This window comes from Embiotoca jacksoni, unplaced genomic scaffold (genome assembly GCF_022577435.1).
Source record: "Embiotoca jacksoni isolate LCO1_2020_lvr unplaced genomic scaffold, fEmbJac1.0.p SCAF_13, whole genome shotgun sequence".
Taxonomy (NCBI): Eukaryota; Metazoa; Chordata; class Actinopteri; family Embiotocidae; genus Embiotoca; species Embiotoca jacksoni.
In genome coordinates, this window is record NW_027185263.1 from 11,237,839 (window position 1) to 11,257,506 (window position 19,668).

Here is a 19,668-nt window from a genome sequence, read left to right on the forward strand (position 1 = left end):
GTTGTTACTAAAAAAACAAAAAACAAAACATATTTAAATATTTGTCCATAAAAGCTTCTATTCTATTTTAACGATATAACTCTCTATCCTCTAGGTTTTCTGACGGGAGGGTATGTGCTCAGGCTGTTCCACGGTCACATGGACGAGTGTTTGGCAATTCCAGGAGCTGAACAAGGGGACGACCAGCGCAGGTGACCAGTATCAGTACATGCCATCAGACATTAACACAGTACTGATAGATTCAGGTTGTTTTAACTCAACACTTAATTTGTGTCTCAGCCCTTTTATATATAGTCTATGATCTCAGCCAGCTTTTTGGTATGTTACCTACAGTGTTAGGAAAATGCCTCATGATACACAATGATGTCTGAGATTCGAGTTTGAGTGAATAAGACACCCCTTATCTTTATTATATAATGTTTAGTTATTATATTTTCTGCTTGGTTAGATTTGACGTCTATTGCTCACAAATGAAGAGTAATAATGAATACTCCAACAAGGGGGATTCACTGCTTGTAATCTATGATTTTCCATAATAATGGAATAACTGATAATGTTTGCAAAGTGCTACTTTTGTGAAGAAAACTTAGAAAGTGTCTGCTAGTCATTTGTCAAAATGTATTCATAAACTGAATTCATCAGCTTCCTACAAGGTGGGACATATGATAATGAAATTATTTTGGAATTCATAAATTAAAATTTTCCTCATTTATATTTCAAATCATTGATTGATTTTCTTTTTTTTCAGAGTTGCTCATTATGAAGGAGGTGCCGTGTGCAGCCATGCTCGATCCTTATGGAGACTTGAGCCACTACGTATCGCGTGAGTGTCTTGATTCCTTCTTCACTTCCAGATACTTTCCAGTGTGCTGAATCTCATTCATTTATGCCTGTTGCTAGTTGGAGCGGAAGTCACATCAAATGGGGCCAGTCCTTCCGGGTACGTCACATAACAACAGGCAGATATCTTTGTCTGGATGAGGAGAAAGGACTTCTGCTGGTGGACCCAGAGAAAGCAAATTCCAAGATGTCTGCCTTCTGCTTCAGAATATCAAAGGTCATTGTCACCCAAAGCCAAATGTGCCAGTGTTTGAGACTCTTAGCAGAGGTATAGATATTCTTAAGAGCCTAATTTAATTAAACACTTTTTATTTAAACTACAGGAAAAAAGTGAAGTAACCAAGAAGCGAGATGTGGAAGGCATGGGCACGCCAGAGATTAAGTATGGAGAGTCCATGTGCTTCGTGCAGCATGCTTCATCTAGCCTCTGGCTCACATATGCTGCTGTCGATGCCAAATCTGCACGTCTCGGTCCTCTGAAGAGAAAGGTAAAGCAGAATTACACATCAAGATGACACATCCAAATCCACAATTAGTACTGGAGCGACAACAACAACACCTTTAAGTCAGTGTGTACTGTATGTATGCATGAGTATTGAGTGTATGTTTTAAAAGCAACTTTGTTAAATTTTTAGGCCATACTCCATAAAGAAGGTCACATGGATGATGCACTCACAGTTGCTCGATCTCAGACTGAAGAGTCTCAAGCTGCCAGAATGATTTTCAGCACGACAGGCCTCTTCAACCAGTTCATCAAGTATTACTTCAATCTTCTTTCAATCTTTGTTATTATCCTTTCTGTTTATTCTAAACAACATATTTGTTATGGTGATCTTATGCCTTCTATGTTCTTTTAATGCCTGCAGAGGTCTAGATGCTCTGAGTGGGAAAAACAAATCTGCCAATCCTCCATCACTGCCCATGGACACAGTGGTGCTCTCCTTGCAGGACCTCATCTTCTACTTCCGACCCCCTGAGGAGGAACTGGAGCATGAGGACAAGCAGTTCAAGCTTCGCTCCCTCAAGAACAGACAGAACCTTTTCCAGGAAGAGGTAGGTCTGCCTAATGAGGATTAACTGTTAATGAAAACAGCTGAATTCTGGATGTAAATTTGGAGTCAATTTATTTCGAATCAGTATTTGTATTTTCGTTCTCTACAAGTTTGAATTGTTTTTCATAGGGAATGATTACTCATGTTCTGGACTGCGTTGATCGGCTCAATGTGTACAACACAGCAGCCCACTTTTCAGAGTACGCCGGGGAGGAAGCTGCAGAGTCATGGAAGGAGATAGTAAACTTACTGTATGAGTTGCTCGGTATGTCCGTTTGTTAATTTGTGCTGTGCATTCACTGCTATAGATAAATAATGTATGTTCCCAAAACCTTTCCATCTTGCTTGTTTGTGAAGATGCTGAATTACCAATCCTTTCTGCTCTTTTTCTTTTGTAAAGCTTCTTTGATCAGAGGAAATCGTGCAAACTGTGCCCTGTTCTGTGACAACCTTGACTGGCTGGTTAGTAAACTGGATCGTTTGGAAGCATCTTCAGGTATCTACGACATGAAAAAGCTCATTTAAATGCATGTTTCTTGCTTGTTCCCTTTGAAAGCCAACATACATTCAATTGACTTCCTAACTGGGAATGGCAAAAGCTAGTGTGCTGCTCCCCAGTATCATACACAGGAAATAAAAATAATGAGAGCATCTTACAATATGAGATCGTTTAAAAGAGTATTCATGCAACAAACACCAACCATGTGCATCTAGTAATGCTTTGTAAAGACTGTGCCAAAGAGAGGTTGATTAAACGAAAATCTTTCAGTTGCATTCAATGTCTAATGTGTTTCTGTTGTTGTTTCTAAGTGTGTATTATTATATCATATATTGCTCTGCTACCAACCCATATAAAAGACAATGTACTACCAGTGCGTATGTATTTATGTGGTGTCACATTTCTCTGTCAGGAATCCTGGAGGTGTTGTATTGTGTTCTGATTGAGAGTCCAGAAGTGCTGAACATTATCCAGGAGAATCACATCAAATCAATCATCTCCCTGCTGGATAAGCATGGACGTAATCACAAGGTCAGAAACATGAAACACCATTTGCTGAGCATGCTGTTAAAAACAGCAACTGGTGAGATAATTGCAACTTATACATTTACTACACAAAATAGAGTGGATTTTCATGGCTGTCTGTCTACCTTTCCCTGTCAGGTGTTGGATGTGCTCTGTTCTCTGTGTGTGTGTAATGGGGTGGCTGTGAGGTCCAATCAGAATCTCATCACAGAGAATCTACTTCCAGGTCGTGACCTCCTGCTTCAAACCGACATTATCAACTATGTAACCAGGTGGGCTAGTTTGTACATGCTCTTACTTCAGTGCTGATTATGTAAACAGCTCCTCTGAGTCTGGTATTTTGTGTTGTAATCCTCCTTTTAGCATGAGACCCAACATTTTCCTCGGAACTTGTGAAGGATCCACTCAGTACAAGAAGTGGTATTTTGAGGTGATGGTGGACCACGTGGAGCCGTTCCTTACAGCTCAGGCATATCACCTGCGTGTGGGGTGGGCTCTGACGGAGGGCTACAGTCCTTACCCTGGCGGAGGGGAGGGCTGGGGGGGTAACGGGGTAGGAGATGACCTTTACTCCTACGGTTTTGATGGGCTTCACCTGTGGTCAGGTAAAGTAAACACGGTATGACTTAGAAGTAGTCTATTGCATGGATTTAACCTGCACCAGTAAACATTTTGACAGTAAGATGTATAAAAACTATTTTATCTTGATCTTCCACAAATTTGACCTCACATAAATAATAAACTCCTCAAACCCCTCTGTATGTTGACAAAATATGATGTTACTCTCACCATGTGTCTGCAGGACGTGTTCCACGTCACGTTGCCACACCCAACCAACACATCCTGGCAGCAGAGGACGTTGTCAGCTGCTGCTTGGATCTGAGCGTGCCCAGCATTTCCTTCCGTATCAACGGGCATCCCGTTCAGGGAATGTTTGAGAACTTCAACCTGGACGGCCTGTTCTTTCCGGTTGTCAGCTTCTCTGCAGGCGTCAAGTAGGACATTGTCAATTAAAAAATGAAATATTAAAAATGTCTGTTGTCTTTAATAGGTGCAGAGATATCATCTTTTGACGAACTAACTGATGTCAATGTTCTGCTCCAAATGCAAGGCTTCGATTTCTTCTCGGAGGGCGTCATGGGGATTTCAAGTTCCTCCCACCTCCAGGCTACGCTCCATGCTATGAAGCCGTGCTGCCCAGAGACCGTTTGCGGATTGAGCCCATCAAGGAGTACAAGCACGACTTTGAAGGCATCCGGAATCTGCTGGGTCCAACTCAATCCCTTTCACATACTGCCTTCACTCCTTGCCCTGTGGACACTATACAGGTAAATCCCTCTTCTTTGTGCTTTCATCTTCATCATTTACACTACGCTGATTTTATTATTCTTTCAGATTGTGCTTCCTCCTCATTTGGAGCGCATTCGAGAGAAGCTTGCAGAGAACAGCCACGAGTTATGGGCTGTTACTCGCATTGAACAAGGCTGGACATACGGAGCAGTGAGTGTCTTCCGTGTTGGTTATCTTCCTACAGAAAGCATTTTTGTGCACACTAACAGTTACCTTTAAAATAATCTTTGCACTTTACTTTTAAAAAGTTTCGGGATGACAACAAGAAGCTGCATCCCTGCCTGGTAGATTTCCAGAGTCTGCCTGAACCGGAGAAGAACTACAATTTAGCAATGTCGGGAGAGACACTGAAGTACGTCAGAGTCTTTACTTGATAAACAGAACTGGGCTTTTGTCTCTGAGTGTTTCTAATGCCATGTGTGATTCCTTTCAAAGGACTCTCCTGGCACTAGGCTGTCATGTAGGGATGGGAGATGAAAAAGCAGAGGAGAATCTGAAAAAGACCAAGCTCCCCAAAACGTGAGCTGTAAAACATTCATTTATTTTCATCAATTATGTGGGACTGTCTCTTTTATACTGTAATGACCTCGTAAAGGCTCTACTGCACCCATTCTGATCACAAACATTGTTTGTTAGGTACATGCAGAGCAGCGGCTACAAGCCAGCCCCTCTGGACCTCAGCCATGTCAAGCTAACACCTAATCAAAACACTTTAGTGGAGAGACTGGCAGAAAATGGACACAACGTGTGGGCCAGAGACCGGGTTCGCCAGGGCTGGACATACAGTATTGTACAGGTACACCATTCTTTTTATGGGGAGGTCCCTGTCATTATAATAATGAGAATAAATATGTGTAGATATTTTGATGGGTACATGATGTATAAATGTTTTTTTTAATGCTATATTGATACATTTTCACATTAGATATTCATTTCTTGTTCAGGATATCATGAACAAGCGCAACCCTCGTTTGGTTCCCTACAACCTACTGGATGAAAAGACTAAAAAGACCAACAGAGACACAGTTTGTGCAGCTGTTCGAACGCTCATCGGATATGGTTACAACATAGAGCCACCTGACCAGGAGAGCAGTAAGTTCTCATTCCTATCCAGAAGGAGGAACATTTATTATATTTATGTCATCCTACAAGATTCATTATTAAAGCAACTGTTGTTTCTTATATTTCTAATCTTCAAGCTTTTCAAGTGTTCAAGTGTTTAATACTGTGTTTGTATTAATGTAGGTGGGGATGGGCCAGGCAGCTCTCGAGGAGATAAAATTAGAGTGTTCAGAGCAGAGAAATCTTACGGCGTCACACAGGGGAAGTGGTACTTTGAGTTTGAGGCTGTGACAGTCGGAGAGATGAGAGTGGGATGGGCCAGGCCCTGCGTTCGTGCAGACACTGAACTTGGTGCAGATGAGTTGGCCTATGTCTTCAATGGCTTCAAGGTAGGAAAAAAACTTAGAATAAGTGCTTGTGAAGGATTCCTAAGCGTCTGTAATACTTGACTTACTTAAATTAACTTATTTTTTAGGCCCAACGCTGGCATGTAGGAAATGAGCCATTTGGCCGTCAGTGGCTGTCTGGTGATGTGGTGGGTTGTATGATTGACCTCATGGAGATGAACATCATGTTTACACTCAATGGAGAAATGCTGATCAGTGACTCAGGCTCAGAGATGGCCTTTAAAGATATCGAGATAGGAGAGGGTAAGTAACTATAGAGACTGGATATTAGTACATGTGGATTTGTGTTTATGATGCTCATTCATATTCATGCCTGTATTGAACATCCTCAGGCTTCATTCCTGTGTGCAGTCTGGGCCTGTCCCAGGTCGGAAGGATCAACCTGGGTCAGAACGTCAGTAGTCTTCGTTACTTCACCATCTGTGGCCTGCAGGAGGGATTTGAACCGTTTGCTATCAACATGAAAAGAGACATCACCATGTGGTTCAGCAAGAGCCTTCCCCAGTACATCATTGTGCCTACTGATCATCCTCACATTGAGGTATTTTACATTACTGTCAGTGTTTTGCAAAAAAATGTCTTTGTTTCCATTATGAACAGGTATTTTCTAGATCACCACCTAGCATCTTTTCATTCACGATCACAGGTGTCACGTGTTGATGGGACTGTAGAGAGCGCCCCCTGTCTCAAAGTGACCCACAAGACGTTTGGATCTCAGAACGCCAACACAAATCTGCTGTTCTTCAGACTCAGCATGCCGGTTGAGTTTCACGAGACCTTCAAAGTCCCGGCGGGGACCACTCTTCTCACTCGAACTCTGACCATCCCTGAGGATGAGGTGATAGAGGTAGACCCAGACTCTGACTTTGAGATCCTCAAGAAGTCAGCCACTCGCAAAGAGCAGGAGGAGGAGAAGAAAGAACCCTCGGTTCCTAAAGAGAGCCCTGCCTTAAAAAATGGAGAGAATGAGAAGGATGCCTCGACTGAGAAAAGCAAGAAGAAAGGGTATGAAATCATGTAGCGTGACTTGAGAAGGGATGTATGGGGTTTGAGGAGGCTACAACTGCAATACTCTATTAACTGTCTTATACATAGTGAGTAATTGCTGTTGTTATTTGCAGCTTCCTTTTCAAGGCTAAGAAGGCTGCTTTAATATCGCCACCCCCCGTTGTTCCCACCATGCCCCGCTTAGTGGAAGATGTAGTACCAGATGACAGGGATGACGTCGACATCATCCTCAACACCACCACAGTATGACTATAAATTATTAATTAATTATATGGCTATTTTTCATCTTCGTAACCCTAAAAAAATCATGCCTGATTTGTTCAGTTTCATTTAAACTTAAATTTAACTGTCAATGTAAATAATTTTGCTGTTAAAATTGCGTTTGTAATATTGAACTTGTTTGTTTTAACATTTGAGTTGAATTGTTTTAATCTGAGACTGAACTAATGTTTGTTTCCCACCCACCTCCTTCCTCTACCAGTACTATTACTCTGTGCGAGTGTTTGCGGGACAGGAGCCGGGTGGCGTGTGGGTGGGCTGGATTACACCCGACTATCACCAGTATGACCCTCATTTTGACATCAGCAAAGTGAGAAATGTAACAGTCACCGTAGGAGATGATAAAGGGAACATTCATGACAGGTATGTTGTAGTGAGAATACAAAAGTAAAGTGTGCCTTCATTCAACAACGAATAACGCAAGAAAAATGTATTTCTTGGTTCTTCTGTCTTGTTCAGTATAAAACGCAGTAACTGCTACATGGTGTCGGGAGGAGAGTTCGGCAGCTCCCAGCAAACCCGAGTCAGTCAGGAGGATTTTGTCATTGGCTGTCTTATTGATTTGGACACTGGACTAATGACTTTCACTGCCAATGGAAAAGAAATAAACACATTTTACCAGGTTAGATGAGTTTTAATCTGGTATTTAGACTATTCCTTATGAAGTCCTGGTTATTTGCTGCAACCACGTTATATTATCTTCTTTCAGGTGGAGCCAAATACGAAACTGTTCCCAGCTGTCTTTGTTCTGCCTTCCAATCAAAATATGATTCAGTTTGAACTTGGCAAGCTCAAGGTGGGCCAGCAAAAATCACTCATTTCAGTCTGCACCGACCCTCAAAATCCAGCTCTCAAACCGCCTTGTCTAATGCATCATTTGTCCTCGTTTTCTTGTCCTCCCAGAACATCATGCCGATCTCAACTGCCATGTTCCGGAGTGAGCGCAAAAATCCTGTCCCACAGTGTCCTCCTAGACTGGATGTCCAGATGTTAACCCCAGTCATCTGGAGCCGAATGCCCAATCACTTCCTGGCTCCGGAGACAGGTCGTGTTAGTGAGAGACTGGGCTGGATGGTGCAGTGTCAGGAGCCACTCACCATGATGGCCCTTCACATCCCAGAGGAGAACAGGTCAGAGCTGATGCACTCTGCATTGATCTCTTGCCGATTTCTTGCTCTTTTAGACTAAACTGACCCCTTTGCTTCACCCAGGTGTATCGACATCCTGGAACTGTCTGAACGAATGGACTTACTGAAGTTCCACTACCATACCCTGAAGCTGTATGGCTCTGTGTGCGCTCTGGGGAACAACCGTGTGGCACACGCTCTGTGCAGCCATGTGGATGAATCCCAGCTCTTCTACGCCATCGAGAACACCTACCTACCTGGACCAATGAGGAGCGGCTTCTATGACCTGCTCATCAGCATGCACCTGGAGTCTGCTAAAAGGAATCGTCTGGGAACCAACAAGGAATTTATAGTTCCAATGACAGACCAAACACGCAGTATCACCCTGTATACTGACAAATCTCATGCTTTACCTGGGGTCGGCCTCACGACATGTCTGCGTCCCAAACTCCATTTCTCCTCCATTGGATTTGTGGGAACAGATCCAGACATTTACACACTGAGTCCAGTCGTTCCCTTACAGGTGAGATCGGACACTTTTACCCCTTTAGGGGAACTCTTGAGTTTATCAGTAATCATATATTTGCTTGTATTTCCAGGTGCTGAAGACAAAGGCTCTGAATATGCTGACTGAGGCGGTTCAAGATGGCGGGCAAGCCATGAGAGATCCTGTGGGTGGCAGTGTTGAGTTTCATTTTGTTCCAATCCTTAAGCTCATCAGTACCCTTCTCATAATGGGTGTGTTCGATGATGAAGATGTCACGCACATTCTGAAGATGATTGAGCCCACAGTCTTTAGTGGCAAGAAAGCAGAGGAGCCTGCTGAGGAGAATGCCAAGACGAAGGAGGAGAAAGACCAAAAAGCATCCACAAAAGTAGCAGCCGGCCAAAAAGAGGCGCAGAAAGCTGTAGGGGAAGAAGAAGAGGAATTTGAAGATGATGGGTTGGGTTACGAGGAGGAGGAAGAGGAAATGGAGGAAGAGGAAGAGTTAGAGGAGACCGAATCAGTCATGCCACATGAGGAAACAGTGGTGGAGACAGACCACGTAAATGGCGAGAAAGGAGCTGAGGAAACAGAAAAAGAGGTAAAACCTGCAGACTCAGCTGGGGAGGCTAAAGAAGAACATCTAGAGCAAGGACTTTTCCAGATGAAGCTACCAGAATCTGTGAAATTGCAGGTATGACTTTTTAGAAAAACGCCAGTAATACGCTCAGGATCTAATTTGTATTATTATTGAGTCACTTTGCTTTCGTCCTTTAGATGTGTACCCTACTGCAGTATTTCTGCGACTGTGAGCTGCGTCACAGAGTGGAGGCCATCACTGCCTTTTCAGACCAGTTTGTCAATCAGATACAGACCAACCAGAGGCAGCGCTACAATGAACTTATGCTGGCCTTCACCATGAGTGCTGCCGAGACTGCCCGGAAGACCCGTGAATTTCGCTCCCCACCACAGGAGCAGGTACACTTCGACAAATGCATGCAGAGAGAATAGAGTACATCTGTTGATTGTTAATCAAACCCTCCATTCTGAAATACACAAACATGGTGTCAAAAAGCTGCAAAAATCTGCCCGGAATTTCATACTACTTTCTCTGTTATATTTCTTTCAGATCAAAAACTAATTTCAGTGCACTCGGTTTAAAACAGGGTGAGCCGCTAATGGAAAAAAGAGCATTCCTGAGAAACATTTATTATCATGCCATTGTCCAATATCATCAACCAATCTTTGTTAGGGACAGTATATACTCCTTAAAGAACAAATATCAGTCTGTCTCATTATCTATCTGTTTGCAATGAGTTTGCAAAAACTAAGAGTAATAATTTTTAGCATTTGAAAATAAAATTGAAATAAGCATATTTGCCCCGTACCTCCTCTCACTGTTGTGTAGGTCAATATGCTCATGAACTTCAAGAATATTACCGAGGATGATGAGTCCCCCATCCCTGATGACGTCCGCGAAGCTCTGCTGGCTTTTCATAATGCTATCATGGCACACTGTGGTGAGTTTTAATCTACAGTCTACTGACATCAGCATTTAAATGTAACGCTGCACATGGCAAGTCTAAATATAAATCCAAATACCTTATTTAAACTTCACTCTCAGGTGTTCATATTGAAGAAGAAGAGCAAGAGGAAGAAGTGGATAATTCTCTCCGTGGACGTCTTCGTCGTTTGCTGGAAAAGGTGAAAAAGTTCCGGGAGAAGAAGGTGGAGGTGGAGGTTGAACCACAGGAAGATAAGAAACCAAGTGAGCCTTTTGTCTTTTGCAAGTGACAAACAATTTGAATATTTATTGTAAAGTTAAACTATACGGTATAAAAATGTTACTTGTTGGTCAAAAAACAATTATTGCAAAAACATATATAGTCTGTCCTTTGACATTACAGTGATCTGTGTTAAATTCAAGGAAAAATAAACCCTGAACAACTTTCTTTCCAGTAATTTTAGAGTAGATTATTGAGTTTTACCACTTTAACTAAAATCTAACGAATCACTTTAATACAGTTTTCTTTGTATTCTCTCTTAACCCTTTGTGCTCTGTTTACCAGGCACATTGCAGGAGCTAATTTCCCACACGATGATTCATTGGGCCCAGGAGTCATTCATACAGAACCCTGAGTTAGTGCGTATGATGTTCAGCCTCCTTCACAGGCAGTATGATGGGCTGGGTGAGCTCATGCGTGCCCTTCCTAAGGCCTACACCATCAACGCAGTGTCCATTCAGGACACCATGGACCTCCTGGAGTGCCTGGGGCAGATCCGCTCACTGCTTATCGTCCAGATGGGCCCAGAAGAGGAGAGGCTCATGATTCAAAGCATCGGGTTAATATAAGATTTGAGATTCTGAATATATTTCCTTGAAGTGAATACTTATTGCATGGGGCAGAGCCTCAACTTCTTTTTTGTCTTCCCCAGGAACATCATGAGTAACAAAGTTTTCTATCAGCACCCCAACTTGATGCGAGCGCTGGGCATGCATGAAACTGTCATGGAGGTCATGGTTAATGTCCTGGGCGGTGGAGACTCAAAGGTATATTTTTTTTAAGCGCTTCAACTGCAATCTAAATATTCTCACTTCACAGATAGTCCTTGTTTTATATCCCCACCAGGGAAGAGACATATGTAGACAAATCTAAACTTTTAATTTGTAACATACTGTCTTCCAACAGGAGATCAGGTTCCCCCGAGTGGTGACAAACTGTTGCCGTTTTCTCTGCTATTTCTGTCGCATCAGTCGTCAAAATCAGCGCTCCATGTTCGACCACCTCAGCTACCTTCTTCAGAACAGTGGCATTGGCCTCGGTGATTGTCTTTTGTTAAATTCCAGCATTATTCCTGTTGATTATATTGTTGATATGTGAGCTGTAATAAAGCGGGACATTGTGTGTGATTCTTTAGGAATGCGTGGTTCCACCCCCTTGGATGTGGCTGCAGCCTCTTGTATCGACAATAACGAGCTGGCATTGGCTCTCCAAGAACAGGATCTAGAAATGGTGAAATATAATGAATATGCACAAAACAAAAATCGTAGACATTTATTCATCCTTTGAGTACACTGATCTCTTTTCAGGTGGTGAAGTATTCAGCTGGATGTGGACTTCAGAGCTGTCCAATGCTACTGGCTAAAGGCTACCCTGACATCGGCTGGAATCCTTGTGGTGGAGAGAAATACCTCGACTTTCTTCGTTTTGCTGTATTTGTCAATGGTCTGATTTTTTTATTTGCTACACACTGCAATATATCACTCTAAGGCCCACACTGCTTCGGTTTTCTCTCCTATTAATACACTTTTTTCGGTCTCTCCTTTAGGTGAAAGCGTAGAAGAGAATGCCAATGTGGTGGTGCGGCTCCTCATTCGTAGACCTGAGTGCTTTGGTCCAGCCCTGAGAGGGGAGGGTGGTAATGGTCTGCTGGCTGCAATAGAGGAGGCCATCAAAATATCAGAGGACCCTGCAAGGGATGGGCCTAGTGTTAAGAAAGACAGGCGTTTTCCCATGTAAGAGCTGTTGGCTTTGGTTCAAATGTCATGTGCATTGTCTGCTCCAGTGTTGCTGTATCAGAAATATTTAGAGCCCCCTCTATTTTTCTGGTAGGTTTGGAGGAGAGGAACAGCAGGAAGAGAACAGAGTGCACCTGGGAAACGCCATCATGTCCTTCTACTCTGCTCTTATTGACTTGCTGGGACGCTGTGCTCCAGAGATGCACGTAAGCTGTTTAGTAGCTACCATGCTGGACTTATCGAACAGGTTTGGTTTTATAGTAAAACAGAGCTTTTGTCTCTTCAGTTGATCCAAGCTGGTAAGGGTGAGGCTCTGAGGATCAGGGCCATTCTGAGATCTCTGGTTCCTATTGAAGATTTAGTGGGAGTCATCAGTCTTCCTGTTCAGATCCCTTCTTTTGGAAAAGGTAAACACTTAAATTAAATTAAACTTTAATCAGGGTTTACTCATTGAATCGACAGAGTCCGGGTGTTGTTTTCCTGGTTCACATATTTTTGCCACACATTGTCTGCACAACTTTATGCTGATAGATCGCTTCTGACATTGTGTTCATTATGTTGCGCTCAGACAACAGCATCATAGAACCAAAGATGTCAGCTAGTTTTGTGCCAGACCACAAGGCTCCCATGGTGCTGTTCCTGGACAGAGTTTATGGTATTGACAACCAGGATTTCCTGCTCCATGTGCTGGAGGTGGGCTTTTTGCCTGATATGAGGGCTGCTGCCTCCCTGGACACGGTGAGCCTTAATCAGTGTACACAGTTTGTATATGGTCCTCGGGGAGAAGTGCAAAGCATATTTTTCGATTTAATTAAATGCTAGAATTTCTTGCCAAAAGGTTGCTTTTAGCACCACGGAGATGGCTCTCGCTTTGAACCGCTACCTGTGTTCCGCTGTGTTGCCGCTCATCACCAAGTGTGCCCCGCTCTTCGCTGGCAGTGACCACCGAGCCATAATGATTGACTCCATGTTGCACACAATCTACCGGCTGTCTCGTGGACGAGCCTTCACAAAGGCCCAAAGAGACATTATTGAAGAATGCCTCATGGCTTTGTGCAAGTGAGTTTACCATCACAGTATGCCTTTCGTGTCCTTCAACATTGCCAGGTTCATAGTTGAAGCTAACTATGTTTATTTTTCCTTCAGGCATCTCCGTCCTTCCATGCTTCAGCACCTGCTTAGACGGCTGGTGTTTGATGTGCCCATTCTCAATGAGTACGCCAAAATGCCTCTGAAGGTATAAGGTTTTCGTAACAAAGCAAAATCTCCCTCTGCCATCGATTTTCTTCTGGTATTCAACTTTTCCTTTTACTTATTATCTTGCAACCTGCAGCTTTTGACCAATCACTATGAGCGTTGTTGGAAATATTATTGCCTCCCTAATGGTTGGGCCAACTTTGGAGTTGCATCAGAGGAGGAGCTGCATCTCACCCGCAAACTGTTCTGGGGGATCTTTGAATCCCTCGCACACAAGGTGGCAAACCCTTATAGGATATATTATTTTTCATTTATTACTCTAGATTGTGTTTGGGCATTTTGTAATGCTTTGTCTTTGTGATTACAGAAATTTGATGCTGAAATTTTCAAAATTTCAATGCCATGCATCTGTTCCATTGCTGGAGCCATTCCTCCCGACTATGTAGATGCGAGCTACTCCTCCAAAACAGAGAAAAAGGCATCAGTAGACGCAGAGGGAAACTTTGATCCTAAACCAGTGGAGACCACAAAGTGAGAGGATTTCTTTTATACTGCCTTTCAAGAACTGTTTCTCTATGTTCAACAATTAAAGCTAAATGTACACTGAATATTTCTCTAACAATAGCACCATCATCCCCGAGAGACTGGATCCCTTCATCAACAAATATGCTGAATACACCCATGACAAATGGGCCTTTGAAAAGGTCAGTCAGAATCCTCACTCAGAATAGACCTACGGATCGTTTGTATTATTCCAAAGAGATGCAGACTCACTGCAATCAAAAGGACACAAAAATATTTGTAAGCATGAATGACAGCTGTAATACATATTGTACATTGCATTTGCCTGTTTGTTTCAGATTCAGAACAACTGGTCATACGGTGAGGTGCTGGATGAAAACGCAAAAACCCATCCCATGCTCAGACCATACAAAACCTTCTCCGAGAAGGTAGGCTCACAGACACACTGTGCATTGAGTCATGCTGTATTTTTACATCATCTGTCTCTCCTTCTGATCGCACTGACTTTTCTTCTAGGACAAAGAGATCTACCGTTGGCCAATCAAAGAGTCAGTCAAAGCAATGCTGGCATGGGAGTGGACCATGGACAAAGCTAGAGAGGAAGAAGAGTCAGAAAAGAAGAAGGCAGTGTCACGAAAAATCTCACAGACTGCTCAGGTATACAGCAGCTGGATGACAGTACTCATACTTAATATCACAGCAGTGCTACTTATTTTACACTACAATAATAATCTTTCTGTTTCAGGCAACCTATGACCCAAGTCATGGCTACAGTCCACAGCCCATTGACATCTCACATATGGGTCTTTCAAGAGATCTGCAGGTATGGCAGTAAGTGTTTGGTCGTCTAGGCTGTAATCTTAGCATCATATAGATATTCATAGCTCCTATCGGTTTATAGTCAATGGCAGAGCAACTGGCAGAGAATTACCACAACACCTGGGGACGGAAGAAAAAGTTAGAGCTGCAATCCAAAGGTGAGATGTTTGTCTTTAGTGGAGGGAATATAGAGATTTGGCTTTTCTCAGCAGTTTCTTCAACAGTTGTGGTTGTGCTTCTGTTTGTGTAGGAGGTGGAACGCATCCCCTGCTGGTTCCCTATGATACTCTGACAGCAAAAGAAAAGGCACGAGACAGAGAGAAGGCTTATGAGCTGCTCAAGTTCCTGCAGCTTAATGGATATGCTGTCACAAGGTAGTAATGTAACTTACCGTTTATAGAACATTTAGCAGGTTATTATATTTGTTTCATGCATTTAATTTATTGTCACTTACTCTGTTTATTGTAGTAATTGTGTGGCCCCAGCTGATATGGTCAGATCGCCTGCCTATTGAAGTGACACAAAGATGATTAGAACAGGTTATCTATACTGGTCAAGCTGAAAGCAGTCAAAAGAAGACGATGGAACACATTGGTTGATTGGCGGGTTGCAGTCTGTACTTGAAAAATAAATTACACAGTTTATAAAGGGCTTTATATACAAAAATACAAAGATAAACAGAAACATAAAAAGGTTTTGTAGTTATGGGTAATACTTCATTTATCTGTTTATGATCATAGATTCTGTGATTCTGAGGGAAACAGTATGAAACTGGCATCATAGTTTCTGCCTGAAATTATGTTTCATGGTGGGCCACATATACTCATGAGGGAAATCTTCCATTAGAATTAAGTACAAAATGTAAAAATGTATACTGTGTTTGTCTTTAGGGGGCTGAAAGACATGGAGTCGGACATATCATCCATTGAGAAGAGGTTTGCCTATGGTTTCCTGCAGAAGCTGTTGAAATGGATGGAAATTGCCCAGGAGTTCATCGCTCATCTCGGTACCGTGGGGCAACGATAAAAAAACAGATACTGTAACATCTGATAGAATTATGTTTGTGTAACATAAAGTATATCTTTGTTGCCAGTGTGACTGAGATGCTATCATATTCTGTGTGTTACAGAGGCTGTGGTAAGCAGCGGACGAGTGGAAAAGTCTCCTCATGAGCAGGAAATCAAATTCTTTGCCAAGGTGAGACTATTATATAAAGCTACACTATAACAGTTTTGAAAACCCAGATAGTCCTCAATGCTGTACTAAGAGTACAAACCCTCTGAATCTGTCTCTCTCATAGATCTTGATGCCTCTAATCAATCAGTACTTCAAAAATCACTGCCTCTACTTCTTATCAACACCTGCGAAAGTTCTGGGCAGTGGCGGGCATTCTTCCAATAAAGAGAAGGAGATGATTGCAAGGTGATCTCTCTCTTTGTTTTGATGTTTTGTTGTGTATTCTTTTAATTTATCATGTGCCCCCCTTTTATCAATGTTTCTTTTTTTCTTGCATCTTCATTTCCTTCCTTTTTCTTTGCTTCTCATATTAGTATCTTCTGTAAAATGTCTGCCTTGGTGAGGCACAGAGTTTCTCTCTTTGGTAAGATGTCACTTTGGCAGTCTTCTTCCTGTCTCTTTAAATGTTTCTGTTCCTGTATTGTGTTGTGCTGTAATTTGTTTAAGTCAAGCAATTGTAGTTTTTTTTTTTTTTTTTTTTTCATATATATCTAGATTATATGCTTATTATGTGTTTGTATGTGCAGGAACGGATGCTCCAGCAATTGTTAACTGTCTTCACATTCTGGCACGATCACTGGATGCAAGGTTTGGAATTTTTACGATTTTCTCACAAGATGCTTAACACTTTGAGGATGTTTTTTCTTTTTAATTATAACCTTTCTTATTTGCCTTTTTAGGACAGTCATGAAGTCAGGACCTGAGATTGTGAAAGCAGGGCTACGGTCCTTCTTTGAGAGCGCTGCGGATGACATCGAGAAGATGGTTGAGAATCTCAAACTGGGCAAAGTATCCAAAGGCAATCAGGTACATAATATTTGAAATGGCCTTTCGCATAATTGCTGTCACACACTGTTGCAAATGAGTAAATTTCAGACATTTAATATCCAATCCAAGTCCATAATCATGAGCTGCTTCTCTCCCTTCAAGCAAGTCAAAGGCGTGTCCCAGAACATTAACTACACAACCATCGCCCTGCTCCCAGTGCTCACCTCACTGTTTGATCACATCGCTCAGCACCAGTTTGGAGATGATGTCATGTGTAAGTGCTGACTCATATTTTATATGAATGGTGTTTATTTCTTAATTAAACTGACATGGCTGCATCTGTCTCTGTTGCTTGCACACAGTGGACGATCTGCAAATGTCATGTTATCGCATCATGTGTAGCATCTACTCTCTGGGGACTGTCAAGAATCCACATGTTGAGAGGTAACGCCATATTTGCAGACATCAAAAGCTATAAAGTAATTTAGAACTTGACACTTCAGAGCATTTTGTTGCACTTGTCCTTTACATTAACAGGCAGAGGCCAGCTCTTGGAGAGTGTTTGGCTCACCTTGCAGCAGCTATGCCAGTGGCCTACTTAGAGCCCCAGCTGAATGAATTCAATGCTTTCTCTGTCTACACCACAAAGACCCCCAGGGAGAGAGCCAGTGAGTGCAAGAACCTTTCCTCAAATCTGTTTTCTTCTCTGGCAAAGTCTTGTTTCTGAATATTCTTTCACTACTTCTCTTGTGAAAGTCTTGGGCCTTCCCAACGAGGTCCAGGAATTGTGTCCAGACATTCCAGAGCTGGATGCTCTTCTAAAGGAGATTGGAGGCTTGGCAGAGTCGGGGGCTCGCTACACTGAGATGCCTCATGTGATTGAAATCACTTTGCCCATGCTGTGTAACTACCTGCCCCGCTGGTGGGAGAGAGGACTTGAAAACTTCCCTGAAATGGAGGCCCAACTCTGCACTGATGTCACATCAGAACACCTCAATCAGCTGCTTGGCAGCATCATGAAAATTGTAGTCAACAACTTGGGTATTGATGAGGCCTCCTGGATGAAGAGGTTGGCTGGTGAGCGCTGTCATAAAGCCGTATTAATGTGTCACCTTGTACACCCGAGTTAGTTTTTCTGCAGGTGAGATGACACCTCATGCGTTGTCTTCTAGTGTTTTCACAGCCCATTGTCAGCAGGGCAAAGCCAGAAATGCTCAAGTCCCACTTCATCCCAACAATGGAGAAGCTGAAGAAACGCACCTCAAAGGTGGTGGCTGAGGAAGACCATTTGCGGATGGAGGGGAAGTCAGAGGGGGATGAGGAAGATGGCACAATACGTGATGAGTTTGCCGTTCTTTGTAGAGACTTGTATGCCCTCTACCCTCTGCTTATTCGCTACGTGGACAACAACAGGTACAATAAATCTACAAATGCCTTCATGTTGAACGTTTTGAAATGTGAATGCAGCCGTGTGCTGACTCATTTTTACATATATTGTTTGCTGAACTATTTTGTTCTGCTGCAGGGCGAGGTGGCTGACATGTCCTGACCCAGATGCTGAAGAGCTCTTCCGAATGGTCGGAGAGGTCTTTATCTTCTGGTCGAAATCTCACGTGAGTATATTCATGTGTCATTTGTATGCACCCATACGTAGCAAGTCACACTCTTTACTTTTATGTTTCCCGTTTGTCTCTCTTTTGTAGAATTTTAAGCGAGAGGAGCAGAACTTTGTGGTGATTAATGAGATCAATAACATGTCATTCCTCACTGCTGACAGCAAGAGCAAAATGAGCAAGGTGAGTCAGTAAGAGGCAGAGAAGGTGCTACAGTCATGCTGTAGCGTCAAATCAGGCACCTATAGAACTCTGTGGCAGGCTTTTTGTTTAACAACTGTGTTTTTCTTTCTTTCTGCCCATGTTTTTTGGTAGGATTTTCTGATTTTATTAGCAACCATTTCCAGCCACTATACGTGTCAATGAACTCTAGATATCCTCAGAATAATGGTATTAGGAAATAATAAAAATATGTGATCATATTTTAGTAAAGCAATCTAAGACAGAAAGATACTTATGCACCATTTTTACCAGGATGGGTGCCAAGGCGTCTAGTTGGGTCTGATTTTGTCAATGTTCTTCTTTTTAATATTCTTGTTTATTAGGCTTGCTCAGACATAGTGAAGCCTGCTGTAACTTTTTGAGGTTTGATATTAATTCGCATTTTTGAGAAGGATAGCAGTTGTGTTAACAATATTCTCTCTTTGGTTGTCCATTGTCCTCTTCTTTTGGGTTGCGGCTGGGTTTCCAGGGCGGGGACACAGAGGTTAGACTTTGTTTCTGCACGACCGCTGTGCTGACCGCATGGCACCTCACTTTGGGGGAGCTTTTCATCAACCTCTCCAGCACACTGGCACATCTGATCCACATATGCACAAACAAATACACACTCATAACGCACAGAATGACACACAAAACATCCGTACATTTCACTGAGAGACATGACATGAGGCATTTAATTCATGGCCAGTGACAAATGCTTCAATGCACATGCAGCTGTATATGCTGACTCATTCATACTTTGTAGTCTATTATAAGTGAAATAAAAGTCAGCTGAGAATTCGTCATCGCTATAAATATGTTGTTATTTATATTAATAGAGTACAAACATCTAAGCTAGAAGTTTCTTTAAAAGAGCAACAGATGGATGTTGGATCCAATTACATTACTGTTAGTATTGCACTTGCACACTGATCCACAGTCTTACACTGACTCACTCATGCAAAATTATACATTAGGAAAAACTGTAATTAATATGCACTAGGGAAAGATAATCACATTATTCTCACAAAGGATCACTGGACAAATGGGCAGGCCCTGTCTGCGGGTCGTCCCCAGTCCTGCCAGTGTGTGAGGGGGGGAGTCTGGAGGCGCTTGATGAAAGTACGCAGCTGTAGAGTTGGGCTCATGGCACTGGGCT

At 42.5% G+C, this 19,668-nt stretch overlaps 1 protein-coding gene across 4 annotated transcripts in view; it reads left to right on the plus strand.

The window, feature by feature from the left end:
• LOC138196436 (ryanodine receptor 1-like) overlaps positions 1 to 19,668 on the plus strand; it is a 47,758-nt gene that overhangs the window by 6,718 nt on the left and 21,372 nt on the right. For 2 of the 4 annotated variants that reach the window (XM_069146465.1, XM_069146467.1), the window contains exons 9-73: positions 95 to 191; positions 749 to 823; positions 901 to 1,057; positions 1,164 to 1,328; positions 1,476 to 1,597; positions 1,707 to 1,893; positions 2,022 to 2,157; positions 2,293 to 2,388; positions 2,804 to 2,922; positions 3,055 to 3,188; positions 3,280 to 3,521; positions 3,719 to 3,911; positions 4,028 to 4,244; positions 4,312 to 4,416; positions 4,515 to 4,618; positions 4,702 to 4,785; positions 4,903 to 5,062; positions 5,211 to 5,358; positions 5,512 to 5,717; positions 5,804 to 5,978; positions 6,068 to 6,276; positions 6,382 to 6,740; positions 6,857 to 6,986; positions 7,225 to 7,385; positions 7,482 to 7,644; positions 7,732 to 7,818; positions 7,926 to 8,152; positions 8,234 to 8,672; positions 8,749 to 9,327; positions 9,411 to 9,611; positions 10,042 to 10,153; positions 10,258 to 10,401; positions 10,703 to 10,976; positions 11,070 to 11,184; positions 11,324 to 11,456; positions 11,553 to 11,647; positions 11,725 to 11,860; positions 11,964 to 12,150; positions 12,248 to 12,359; positions 12,440 to 12,560; positions 12,722 to 12,891; positions 12,992 to 13,212; positions 13,300 to 13,390; positions 13,487 to 13,627; positions 13,718 to 13,881; positions 13,976 to 14,054; positions 14,211 to 14,300; positions 14,389 to 14,529; positions 14,618 to 14,695; positions 14,774 to 14,849; positions 14,942 to 15,065; positions 15,582 to 15,697; positions 15,821 to 15,888; positions 15,992 to 16,113; positions 16,242 to 16,291; positions 16,455 to 16,515; positions 16,608 to 16,734; positions 16,858 to 16,969; positions 17,058 to 17,139; positions 17,233 to 17,363; positions 17,452 to 17,772; positions 17,868 to 18,108; positions 18,221 to 18,308; positions 18,399 to 18,491; positions 19,000 to 19,014. In XM_069146465.1, the coding sequence (XP_069002566.1) occupies positions 95 to 191; positions 749 to 823; positions 901 to 1,057; positions 1,164 to 1,328; positions 1,476 to 1,597; positions 1,707 to 1,893; positions 2,022 to 2,157; positions 2,293 to 2,388; positions 2,804 to 2,922; positions 3,055 to 3,188; positions 3,280 to 3,521; positions 3,719 to 3,911; positions 4,028 to 4,244; positions 4,312 to 4,416; positions 4,515 to 4,618; positions 4,702 to 4,785; positions 4,903 to 5,062; positions 5,211 to 5,358; positions 5,512 to 5,717; positions 5,804 to 5,978; positions 6,068 to 6,276; positions 6,382 to 6,740; positions 6,857 to 6,986; positions 7,225 to 7,385; positions 7,482 to 7,644; positions 7,732 to 7,818; positions 7,926 to 8,152; positions 8,234 to 8,672; positions 8,749 to 9,327; positions 9,411 to 9,611; positions 10,042 to 10,153; positions 10,258 to 10,401; positions 10,703 to 10,976; positions 11,070 to 11,184; positions 11,324 to 11,456; positions 11,553 to 11,647; positions 11,725 to 11,860; positions 11,964 to 12,150; positions 12,248 to 12,359; positions 12,440 to 12,560; positions 12,722 to 12,891; positions 12,992 to 13,212; positions 13,300 to 13,390; positions 13,487 to 13,627; positions 13,718 to 13,881; positions 13,976 to 14,054; positions 14,211 to 14,300; positions 14,389 to 14,529; positions 14,618 to 14,695; positions 14,774 to 14,849; positions 14,942 to 15,065; positions 15,582 to 15,697; positions 15,821 to 15,888; positions 15,992 to 16,113; positions 16,242 to 16,291; positions 16,455 to 16,515; positions 16,608 to 16,734; positions 16,858 to 16,969; positions 17,058 to 17,139; positions 17,233 to 17,363; positions 17,452 to 17,772; positions 17,868 to 18,108; positions 18,221 to 18,308; positions 18,399 to 18,491; positions 19,000 to 19,014 (9,908 nt within the window). The remainder of the gene's footprint in view (positions 1 to 94; positions 192 to 748; positions 824 to 900; positions 1,058 to 1,163; positions 1,329 to 1,475; positions 1,598 to 1,706; positions 1,894 to 2,021; positions 2,158 to 2,292; positions 2,389 to 2,803; positions 2,923 to 3,054; positions 3,189 to 3,279; positions 3,522 to 3,718; positions 3,912 to 4,027; positions 4,245 to 4,311; positions 4,417 to 4,514; positions 4,619 to 4,701; positions 4,786 to 4,902; positions 5,063 to 5,210; positions 5,359 to 5,511; positions 5,718 to 5,803; positions 5,979 to 6,067; positions 6,277 to 6,381; positions 6,741 to 6,856; positions 6,987 to 7,224; positions 7,386 to 7,481; positions 7,645 to 7,731; positions 7,819 to 7,925; positions 8,153 to 8,233; positions 8,673 to 8,748; positions 9,328 to 9,410; positions 9,612 to 10,041; positions 10,154 to 10,257; positions 10,402 to 10,702; positions 10,977 to 11,069; positions 11,185 to 11,323; positions 11,457 to 11,552; positions 11,648 to 11,724; positions 11,861 to 11,963; positions 12,151 to 12,247; positions 12,360 to 12,439; positions 12,561 to 12,721; positions 12,892 to 12,991; positions 13,213 to 13,299; positions 13,391 to 13,486; positions 13,628 to 13,717; positions 13,882 to 13,975; positions 14,055 to 14,210; positions 14,301 to 14,388; positions 14,530 to 14,617; positions 14,696 to 14,773; positions 14,850 to 14,941; positions 15,066 to 15,581; positions 15,698 to 15,820; positions 15,889 to 15,991; positions 16,114 to 16,241; positions 16,292 to 16,454; positions 16,516 to 16,607; positions 16,735 to 16,857; positions 16,970 to 17,057; positions 17,140 to 17,232; positions 17,364 to 17,451; positions 17,773 to 17,867; positions 18,109 to 18,220; positions 18,309 to 18,398; positions 18,492 to 18,999; positions 19,015 to 19,668) is intronic. The other 2 variants (XM_069146466.1, XM_069146468.1) reach the window with 1 other exon arrangement.